The sequence below is a fragment of the Globicephala melas genome, chromosome 1, assembly GCF_963455315.2.
Source record: "Globicephala melas chromosome 1, mGloMel1.2, whole genome shotgun sequence".
NCBI lineage: Eukaryota > Metazoa > Chordata > Mammalia > Artiodactyla > Delphinidae > Globicephala > Globicephala melas.
Window position 1 is genome coordinate 92,432,362 of NC_083314.1, and position 11,305 is coordinate 92,443,666.

At 39.4% G+C, this 11,305-nt stretch overlaps 1 protein-coding gene across 1 annotated transcript; it reads left to right on the forward strand.

Moving 5' to 3' along the window:
* Positions 1 to 270: 270 nt before the first annotated feature.
* TAF13 (TATA-box binding protein associated factor 13) lies at positions 271 to 8,780 on the forward strand. Its single transcript, XM_030868900.2, has 4 exons — positions 271 to 368; positions 1,092 to 1,170; positions 4,960 to 5,057; positions 7,122 to 8,780. The coding sequence occupies exons 1-4, from the start codon at positions 342 to 344 to the stop codon at positions 7,290 to 7,292; spliced, it is 375 nt and encodes a 124-aa protein (XP_030724760.1). The 5' UTR covers positions 271 to 341; the 3' UTR covers positions 7,293 to 8,780.
* Positions 8,781 to 11,305: the final 2,525 nt, after the last annotated feature.

An 11,305-nucleotide genomic window follows, 5' to 3' on the forward strand; every position in this document is an offset into this window, starting at 1 on the left:
GGCTAGCCCCTCAATGATCCAAAGCTTCGCAGTCCCGAATAAGGAAGCGGTGATCTGATACGCAGAAGCAAGTTCAAGGAGACAGCGAGATACACGGCACCTAGCCAGTGATTTCCTTTTCGTTGCTAATTTTTAATTCCTTCTTGCCAAGACGACACCCATCCCTCCTTTACTACTGCTGTGGTTTCACCGCTGGGCGGGACGCGCACGCTCCACTTCCGCAGGCGGGTTTCCAACTAGGCCCCGCCCCACCTCCTCGCGTCACCGGAAGTGAGGCCGCGGAAGTAGTAAAACCCGCTCCATGGGATGCGGGCGCGCCCTGGAGGTGGCTGGTTGCTGGGATGGCAGATGAAGAAGAAGACCCCACGGTGAGTGACCGCCTCTGTTCCAACCCACTTTTTTATTCACTCCCTCGGGCACCGTAGCGGAGGCCGAGAATCGGGTTTGTTTTCCTTAGTGAATTCAGCCGAGAGAATCGGGGACTTCACCCCGTGCTAGGCTTTTTCTTCCGATTAGTCGTAGGACGCGGGGCAGGAAGAGTAGGAGGGTGGTCCCCTGCCCTTTGCTTTTGATCCATATTTGCCAGACACCCTTTGAAACACCTAGAGAATCATCAGAGGACAAAGCTAGTATTTGTTCTCTGTGAGCAAAGTTATTTAACTTTGAGCCTCGGTTTTCATGTCATAAAATAGGCTTAAGTCTCACTTGAGGAAAGTTCTTAGCACTGTGTAAGCAGTGCTTAGTAAATACTAGTTTTGCTTACTTTTATTCAATATCACCTCTTTTAATAGTAAAACTGTCTAGATATAGGCCAACTTTGTTGGTTAAAAAAAAGAATGTATGGTCGTTGGAACTGCTCCAGGAGAGGCAGTACAGTTGTTGTGGACATTGTAGAAGCCATTCCTGTGTGAGTCTGAAGTTGGATAGGATAGTTGTAAGGCCCCTAAAATGCTAAGGTTTCATGGTTTTTTGCTGCTTGCTTTATTTAGGCTTTCTGGCATGACATCAGTGTTGAAGATGGAAAAAAATGTTAATTATTTAAAAGTCAAAAGCAGTGCTTGACGTATCTATATATACATTTTAACTTCTAGTTTGAGGAAGAAAGTGAAGAAATTGGAGGAGGTGCAGAAGGTGGACAGGGTAAAAGAAAGAGACTTTTTTCTAAAGAATGTAAGTAGTATTTGACAATGATTTTTTATAGATAAAAACTTCTGGGTATGTCGGTTCAAAGTAGATTTATTGTTCTGAATGTGTTTCCTTGTAGGGACAATATTCTCAGACTTGTGCATAAATTCTGTTTAACCTGTGAATCACAGATAGTAATAACCCTAACCCCAATTTATGTATTTATATATATGCGTGTATACACACACACACATACACACACACCCATACTTTTTTTTTTTTTTTTTTTAAGTAAAGAGATGTGATCAGTGTTTCAGTTCAGGGCCTAAGAACATACCTCCGTTACCTCCCCTGTCCCTTACCTTTAAGCAGTAGGAGCAGGGACTCCTTTGACTGTAAGCCAAAGGTTCTTTTGGATCCTGGAACAGGTGCTGAGGGTAGGAATTAAGTTGGGGCTTTGGACTAAGGCAATGGACAAGGCAGGAAGATGATGAACAATGTGAGGCAGTCCAGTGGCATAGAGATTATAAGGTTTTGGTTGTCTAGTCTGTTCCCTCAGTAGACCTTTTGTGGCAGCAACAAGGAGAGCTGCTGCTACTACTGATGTTCAAGGTCAGCCCCTTTAAGGCACCGTGAGAAAGTGCTCTCCATCTCCCAGTCCTGAGAAGGCGACACATCACCTGATTTATTTATGCTAGTTCCGATGTAAGCAGTTCCCAAGTGCTCTTGAAACTACAGAGTCAATATGTGGGTTTTTTTTTTTTGCCATTCAAATCCCTTCCTATATCTCAATTTCTCACCTTAAGTTTACCACTACTTATTCCATCTCTGATGTTATTTACTCCATTTGTACGTGGTTTTACCTAAGTCGGCATAAGAAGGGGATTCCTACACCAGAGCATCCCAGAGTGATGACAAGAATTTGGAATCTTCACAGCCTTTTCCTTGTCTTACCTGAATCTTCCTATGACTTACTGACCAAGATCTGTTCTCCTAGACCTTCTTTTTTAAAAAAAATTTTTGCTAATATAACACAAAATTTCAAAGCATTCACTTTTATTTGTTTATGTCTTTACAGACCCTTTAACCACATGCAGTTCACATACTTCCTGTCTAATATGATTTTGCTTTTCCAGTGAAGTATATTTCCCTACTGATGAATTCTCCCCATCAGAATGTTAATGACAAGGTATCTCCCTCAAAATATTTAAGGAAAAATATTAAGTTTACAGTGGAGAATCCTGGCAGACATTACTTTAGCCAAGTGATCAAAGTTAATAAGATCACCAGTAATATATGTTGACATTACATACCCCTGATATGACGCATTAAGAGGTACATCATCACTGTGATTCCCTTTCTAGTAATGCATAACCATAACCTAATCATGAGAAAACATCAGACAAACCCAAACTGAGGGACATTCTACAAGATAACTGACCAGTATTCAGAAGTGTCAAGGTTATAAAAGACAAGGAAGGGCTTCCCTGGTGGCGCAGTGGTTAAGAATCCACCTGGTAATGCAGGGGACATGGGTTTGAGCCCTGGTTTGGGAAGAACCCACATGCTGCAGAGCAACTAAGCCCGTGCGCCACAACTACTGAGCCTGCGCTCTAGAGCCCACGAGCCACAACTACTGAAGCCCGCACGCCTAGAGCCCGTGCTCCTCAACAAGAGACGCCACTGCAGTGAGAAGCCTGTGCACCACAACAAACAGAGACCCCCCACTCACCACAACTAGAGAAATCCCGTGCGCAGCAACGAAAACCCAACGCAGCCAAAAATAAATAAATAAATATATAAATTAAAAAAAAAAAAAGACAAGGAACGTCTGAGGAACTGTCACAGAACAGAGGAAACTAGGGAGGCATGACAACTAAATATTGTGGGATCCTGAAACAGAAAAGGTACACTAGTGGAAAAACTGGTACAATCTGAATAAGTTACGTATTTGTACCAGTGTTAATTTCTTAGTTTTGAGAAATGTCTTTGGTTGTGTAAGATGTTAACATAAGGGGAAGCTGGATACAGGAATTCGGGAACATTGTGCTGTTTTTGCAACTCTTCTCTAAGTCTGAAATTATCTAAAAAAACAAACGAAAAAAAAGCAAACAAAAATTTCAGAATCCAAAAAACACAGAGGGGAGAAAATATTGGCTCCTGTGTTTGTTTTCTCCCTCCTGTATCTGGACCTAAAAGCTTTTGCCAGAATAAACCCTAGGGGCACTTCTCTATCCTAGTCTGACTTCTAGGTCACCTGTTTCTTTTCTTCTGCAGGCCTGGTCTACTGTCTTCTTAGTTCTGCCTGCTTTTGCTTCTCCTAAATGGAAATTATTCTTAACGTACTCATTCCTACTTTTAGAAGTGTTCTAGGAGTTCGTTCCATTTATTTATTTATTTATTTATTTAATTTTTTTTTTTTTTGCGGTACGCAGGCCTCTCACTGTTGTGGCCTCTCCCGTTGTGGAGCACAGGCTCCGGACGCGCAGGCTCAGCGGCCATGGCTCACAGGCCCAGCCACTCCGCGGCATGTGGGATCTTCCCGGACCGGGGAACGAACCCGTGTCCCCTGCATCGGCAGGCGGACTCCCAACCACTGTGCCACCAGGGAAGCCCCGTTCCTTTTTTTTAAATGTAAAACTTAAATACAATAAATTGCACTAGTCTTCATTGAACAGCTTGATGAATTTTCCATATATACATATACTTGTAACCACCGGTCAGATCAAGATACAAAACATTTCTAACATATGACAGAGTTTCTTAGTATTTCTATACCCCTTTGAGAATCTGCTAAGAGTTGATTCTTCTTCCCAGAAAAATGCACACACAAATAAAGTATAAAATTTTTACATGTAATTTCAGTAGGGTTCCAGGACTTCTCAAAACTTGTCCATGGACTGATTGGGAGTTTATAGGCTATAGCATAAGAATCCATATGGATCTCATCTGCCCTAAATTACCAAGAAGTGTAATAGTGTTGTGGGTAGGAGTATAGACTCTGGAGCCAGATCATCTGGGTTCAAATTCAAGTTCCATCTCACTATCTGTGTGACCTTGGGTAAATCACTTAAACTCTGTGCCTCAATTTTCTCATCTATGTAGAAAGGGGATAATAGTAGTTTCTACTTCAGAGGATTGTCCTGAGGATTAAATGCGCTTACAACAGTGCCTGGCATGTAGTAAGGGCTATATAAGTTTTAGCTATTAGCAGTTATTTTCATTACTCTGTAGACTTTTCTTCTCTTGCATTTTCTATGGTTCCTTCAGATGAAGACTAAAAGGGCTTTGCTGGCAGTTGCTTTGATCCAGGGAATAAAATGTCAAGATTCTGTATAGTAAGCCCTTTGCTTTCTCCTTTTGATTAACCTGTTCTTCCTATAAGAAGGTAATTGGAGCACTTTCTCTCATGTCCTCTTCCTTATGGTAGTATCAGAAAGGATTTTGCCTTCTTTTTTCCAAGACCTCCCCCTCACCCCCTGAAAACACTCCCAGTAAAGGCTAAACCATTGCTACTCATCCTGTTCCTGCTACGAAGTTTCCTACTTAAAGGTATTCTGGGGTTGTTGGTGAGTAGATAATAGAGATTAGGGAAGGAATATTGATATCAAGGTTCAGTAGCTGGGAGGGAAGGGGAGTTCCTACCTAGGGAAGGCTAGGTAAGAACAGTTGGTTATGTGCTAGTGGTTAATACCTTTTACACCAAAATCCATACTTGGAGACAAGAAATACAATGTAAATATACTTTCATACCAATATCTTCTATAGCTTAGTTCTAATTTGAAAAAGTATTGGTCAAGTTTGTTTAAACAAAAATGATTGTTCTTTTTACAGTACGGTGTATGATGTATGGGTTTGGGGATGACCAGAATCCTTATACTGAGTCAGTAGATATTCTTGAAGACCTTGTCATAGAGTTCATCACTGAAATGGTAAGTTTTTTTGGTAATTGGTCTTAGTTAATTAAGGAATAGATTTGAAATTCTAACTTTTAGATAAGACTAGAACTATGGCATCCTTTGAAATAAGCTTGAGTGCCATTTGAGTGCCTGTTTTGTGGAAGTTACTATTTATCATTAAGGATAGAGAGAGATAAGTGTGTGTGGGTGTATGCACACACACATACACAAACACCCACACACACATGCACACACAATATATTCTACCCCCTCCTCTGAATTTTATTTATAAGGACATAATTATAAGATCCTTGAATAAAATGTAAAATATTACCCATAATCCGATCATCCAACATAAATTTCCCTCTTCCAGTATTTATGTAAAGATATACAGTGTTTTACATAGTGTTGATCATAGTAAACATTCTTTTTACTCAAAGTTTTTAATACATATTTCCTATGTTCTGATCACAATTATTTTAGTAGCTGCATAAAATTCATTCAAATTATTTTCTAATATACTTAACCATTTCCCTATTGAAATTATTTACATATTATTTTCAACTGAGTAGATAAGTTTGAATGACCATATTCATGAAATTTCCCCCTTCTCTGGATATGTTTGCAGGGATGGGAATACTGAGTTTGTTTGTGTTCAGTTCTTATGAATTTTTACCCTGTGTTTTGGACTATTTCCTTCGTAAAGAATAATAGAAGTAAAATTACTGGGTCAGAGAGTCCATTTTTTAAATCTTTTTCTGCTTATGAAAGTAATATTGATTAAATTTAGAAAGTATTAAAGAGTGCAGGGGAAAAAATAAAAATCTGTAATCCTTCTACCTAGAGATAACTAATGCTGAGATTTTAGTGAATATTCTTTTGTCTTTTTACACATATTTTTAAACTTTATAAAACTGAAATCATACAGTATATATAGTCGTAGAACCTGCTTTTTCACTTAGGTACGTCTACAACATTTTCCCTGTGTCACCGCATAATTAATATTTTTTATGGCTTCACAATATTAATTGACTAGGTGTGCTCAAATTTGTTCAATTTATTAAATATTTAATTTCCCTTTTTCAGTCATTAGAAATAATGCTGTGATGAATTTTTGTTTTTGCAGTATGAATATGTAATGGTAGGGGATGAGATTTGATTTTAAGGAAACCCACCAATATTTATCAGCTACTGAAATGGACACAAAGTTTAAATGAAGCGGTGGTTACAAAGAAATAAAATTATTTTATGCAAATGAAGACAAACTACATATATCAAAACACACAGAAAGAAACATCAGTGCAAATGGATAAAGAAGATGTGGCACATATATACAATGGAATATTACTCAGCCATAAAAAGAAATGAAATTGAGTTCTTTGTAGTGAGGTGGATTGACCTAGAGTCTGTCATACAGAGTGAAGTAAATTAGAAAGAGAAAAACAAATACCATATGCTAACACATATATATGGAATCTAAAAAAAAAAAGGTTCTGATGAACCTAGGGGCAGGATAGGAATAAAGACGCAGACATAGAGAATGGATTTGAGGACACAGGAGGGGCAGGGAAGGGTAAGCTGGGACGAAGTGAGAGAGTAGCATTGAAATATATACACTACCAAATGTAAAATAGATAGCTAGTGGGAAGCAGCTGCATGACACAGGGAGATCAACTCAGTGCTTTGTGTCCACCTAGAGGGGTGGGATAGGGAGGGTGGGAGGGAGACACAAGAGGGAGGGGATATGGGGGTATATGTATACGTATAGGTGATTCACTTTGTTAAACAGCAGAAACTAACACGACATTGTAAAGCAATTACACTCCAATAAAGATGTAAAAAAAAATTTTTTTTAAATCAATGAATTTGATAGTTTTAATGTCCTTAATATTAAAATGTCTATAAAGCATTGAAACATTGCTAATAACGGTAGAAAGTGGACAAAGGACATTAATAGAAAGACAATTCATAAGTGACTAGCTATAATAATTAGAAGAGAAAGTTTCAAACTCACCAGCATTAAATAGACACAAGTTAAAAGAATAAAATGTTAGATTTTTAAAAAATTAATTGAATTTAATATTTTTTTTGTAATAGACTCACAAGGCAATGTCAATTGGAAGACAAGGTCGGGTACAAGTTGAAGATATCGTCTTCTTGATTCGAAAGGACCCAAGAAAGTTTGCTAGGGTTAAAGACTTGCTTACTATGAATGAAGAATTGAAACGAGCTAGAAAAGCATTTGATGAAGCAAACTATGGATCTTGACACCTTTGGTACTTTCTGAAGCTTCATTATTTTCTGGGGAAACCATATTTAATAACTATATTTTCCACAGTAAGTTTCTGATATCTAGCCATGTGAATGAAAGATAGAGAACCACAACGTTTTCAGTCTTTATTCATGTCTTCAATTTTAGAGTGATATTTGAGCCTTTAATTGCCTGCCGTTATATTACTATACTTTGAATTACTTACTGGATTTTAATGACCACATGTAAGTCAAAGTACCTTGCAAACCATTCAGTTCCTTCTGATTTTGTGCCATTGTAGGCTGTACTGTGGCTGTTTAATATGTGAAATCTCAATGGTACCTTTGATAGCTAAGACATGTGTTTGATGTTTCTAAAGTTTTTAGATTACAGTAGTCTAAGTTATTAAAAGATAGTGAACTGGTTTGTGTTTCTTTTAAGGAGAAAATGATAGAAAATACAGCCTTTTTAAGAGTGTTTGTCTTAAGATAATTTGTTTTAATACTCTTCTTTAGATAACAAGTGATTTTTTTGATTTTAATTTTTTGAGAAACTAAAAGTTTCCTGTGAATTCTTCTGTGTTGGAAGACCTATTTGATTTAAAATCTTTTGGGCTGGGCTTCCCTGGTGGCGCAGTGGTTGAGAGTCCGCCTGCCGATACGGGGGACACGGGTTTGTGTCCCGGTCCAGGAGGATCCTGCGTGCCGCGGAGCAGCTGGGCCCGTGAGCTGTGGCCGCTGGGCCTGCCCATCCGGAGCCTGTGCTCCGCCACGGGAGAGGCCACAGCAGTGAGAGGCCCGCGTACCGCAAAAAAAAAAATCTTTGGGTCTTATACTGTTTGTCAGGTTTTAAGAGAACTCATTTCCCCAGGTCAAATTAAAGCTTCTAAATATAAGTGTTTTCAGTAGCAGGAATGGCATTGCTGAAAAAGCTGATGGTAGGATAAGCATTTGGGGTCGTGTTTTTTTTTTTTTTTTTTTGCGGTATGCGGGCCTTTCACTGTTGTGGCCTCTCCAGTTGCAGAGCACAGTCATCCAGACGCGCAGGCTCAGCGGCCATGGCTCACAGGCCCAGCTGCTCCGCTGCATGTGGGATCTTCCCGGACCGGGGCACGAACCCGCGTGCCCTGCGTCGGCAGGCGGACTCCCAACCACTGCACCACCAGGGAAGCCCAGGGGTCGTGTTTTATTAACATATTTGTTAGTACTTGTTCATTGTGGAAATGTGTACTTGACTAAGACCACGTGTGGCTATGGAAACCACTTTTGTAGTTCAGCATATACAGGTTTTGTGTGTATTTAGCTTATTGTATTATTCTTGCACTTAGCTTAAAGTAAGGATTTAAAATTGCATTTAAGGGGATCATTGGATATTACTGTTTGTGAAACTGAATGTTTTGTGTGCTGCTTATAAACATTATGAATCAGTCCTTAGGAAAATTTTACTTTCTTAACCTATCAATATAAGGAATAAACTATGAAAAATTAAAAAGATTAATACTTGAATTTGACTATGTGATTTATCAGCTTTTCTCCCCAATGTAATTCTAGCTGCTTAATGTCACTAAAAACTTTTTTTCCATATTATTCGTGTAATGCTTCTGAATTGGTAATGAGATTCAAGATAGCTGGGCTGATCTTTTTATTTGAAAAAGTAAAAACCAGTTAAAAAGTAACTTTAGTCTAAACTGAAATCAAGACTGAGAGTGGAATAACAAAAGATCAATATCACTATTTTTTTTTTTTTTTTTTGCGGTACGTGGGCCTCTCACTGTTGTGGCCTCTCCCGTTGTGGAGCACAGGCTCCGGACGTGCAGGCTCAGCGGCCATGGCTCACGGGCCCAGCCGCTCCGCGGCACGTGGGATCTTCCCAGACCGGGGCACGAACCTGTGTCCCCTGCATCGGCAGGCGGACTCTCAACCACTGCGCCACCAGGGAAGCCCAATATCACTATTTTTGCTAGTCAGGGTCTACTTCACCCTGAAGAAGGACCTGGTAGTAACTGCCACTAGGCAAGTTATACTGGGTGCCCGTATTAGTCAGCTTGGGCTGCCATAACAAAATGTCAGACTGGGTGTCTTAAACAATGGAAATTTATTTTTTCACAGTTCTGGGGACTGGAAGCCTGGGATCAGGTGCCAACATGGTCAGGTTCTGGTGAGGATTCTTCCTGGATTGCAGATAGCTGCCTTCTCACTGTGTCCTCACGTGGCTGATAGAGACTTCTGTTGTTTCTCCCTCTTATAAGGCCACCAGTTCTGTCAGATAAGGGTTCTACCCTTATGACCTCCTTTAACCTTATCACCACCATAAAAGTCCTTTCTCCAATATAGTCAGATATGGGTTAGGGGGACACAGTTCAGCTTATAGCAGTGCCATTAGTCTTACTATTTTGCTAATGATCCTGGCATTAAGAAGTTTTTTACGGGACTTTGTATTAAAACTTTTTAAAGTTGGAATTGTTAGAACTTAACTCAAAAATAGCATAAGCAAAAAAAAAAAAAAGAAAGAATTTATTGGCTTCTCCAACTGAAAGAAGGGAAAGAAAGGGTGGAGTTGACTCCACAGTTGACTGGATCTAAGAACTTGAAGAGAAGACTCTGCCCATCTTTATCCTAATTTTGGTTTTACTCTCTTAGGAGTCTCATCATGTGTCAAGGGAGCATGATGGCTAGCAGTTCTAGGGTTCCATCCATACAACTCCTGATCAAGGGAGTTACTTTACTTCCTAATACAGAAGATTCCAAGCAAGGAGTGTGGTTGTCCTGCCTCTGGTCATTATTCTTGGGCCAGGAAGAAGTTGTACTGTAGCCTGGGTCTCATGCCCCACCTCTTTGGTGAAGAAGGGCTTGGAGTGGGGCTCGGAGCTGGGTACTACTATTAGCAAGAAAGGGAAAGAGAAGCTGGGCGGATAGAAATAACAGGTGTACACTGACTCGATTCATGAGCTTACTTATTAACTGAATTCTAACAGTAAGGCAGCATGGCTCTTTTCTAATATCTAGAGCTGCACTGTGTAATATGGTAGCCACTAGCCATGTGGGGCTATTTAAATTTAGCCAATTAAAATAAAATTGAAATTAAATTCCTCAGTTACACTAGCTACATTTCAAGTTCTCAATAGCCCTGTGGCTAGTACCAATACATTTCCATTATTATAGAAAATTTCAGATAGTGCTGATCTGTAGCATTCAGGTGCACTCTCCTAAATTAATTTACTTTTTTTTTAACTTACTATGAAAAATCTCAAGTATATACAATAGTAAAATAGTATCTTGAGCCCCAGGCTTCAACAGTTAACCAACCTTTTGCTAATTTAGTATCTTACCTGCTGGGAGGGGCAGTATTATTTTAAAGCAAATCCCAGATATCACTATTATTTCATCTGTAAATACTCCAGTATGTATCTCTACAAGGATAAAAAAGCCCAAATACTACTACCATACCCTTGCAAAAATTAACCTTAATTCCTCAATATTCTATCTAATACCTAATCCCTGTTTAAATCTCCTGATTTGTCTCAAAATATCTTTGAGTTTGTGTATTAGTTTTCTATTGCTGCTGTAACAAGTTACTGCAAATATAGCGACAACACATTCATTCTTTCCAGCTTTTTAGGTCAGAAGTTTGAAACGGTCTTAACTGGGCTAAAATCAAAGTACCAATATAGCTACGTTCCTTTCTGGATGTTTTAGAAGAGACTGTTTACTTGCCTTTTCCAGCTTCTAGAGGCTGCAATCCTTGACTCGTGGTCCCCTTCCATCTTCAAAGCTAGGAATGTTGCATCTCTCTGATGCTTATTCCATAGTAATAGCTCCCCCTGACCCCTAGCTGGGAAAGGTTCTCTGCTTTTAAGGACCCATGTGATTATATTGGACCCACCTGGAGAGGCCAGGCTACTCTCCCCATTTCAAGGTCCTTAACTTAATCACATCAGCAAAGTCTCTTTTACCATGTAAGGTAACATTCACAGGTTCTGAGGATTAGGACATGGACATCTTTTGGGGCTGTTATTCTGCCTACCATAGTT

Bases quoted from the DNA above. Each gene is read 5' to 3' on its own strand.
- TAF13 (XM_030868900.2), top strand. From the start codon at position 342: ATGGCAGATGAAGAAGAAGACCCCACG. The intron at 1,171-4,959 runs GTAAGTAGTATT...TTCTTTTTACAG, and splicing joins GAGACTTTTTTCTAAAGAAT to TACGGTGTATGATGTATGGG. The intron at 5,058-7,121 runs GTAAGTTTTTTT...TTTTTGTAATAG, and splicing joins TAGAGTTCATCACTGAAATG to ACTCACAAGGCAATGTCAAT.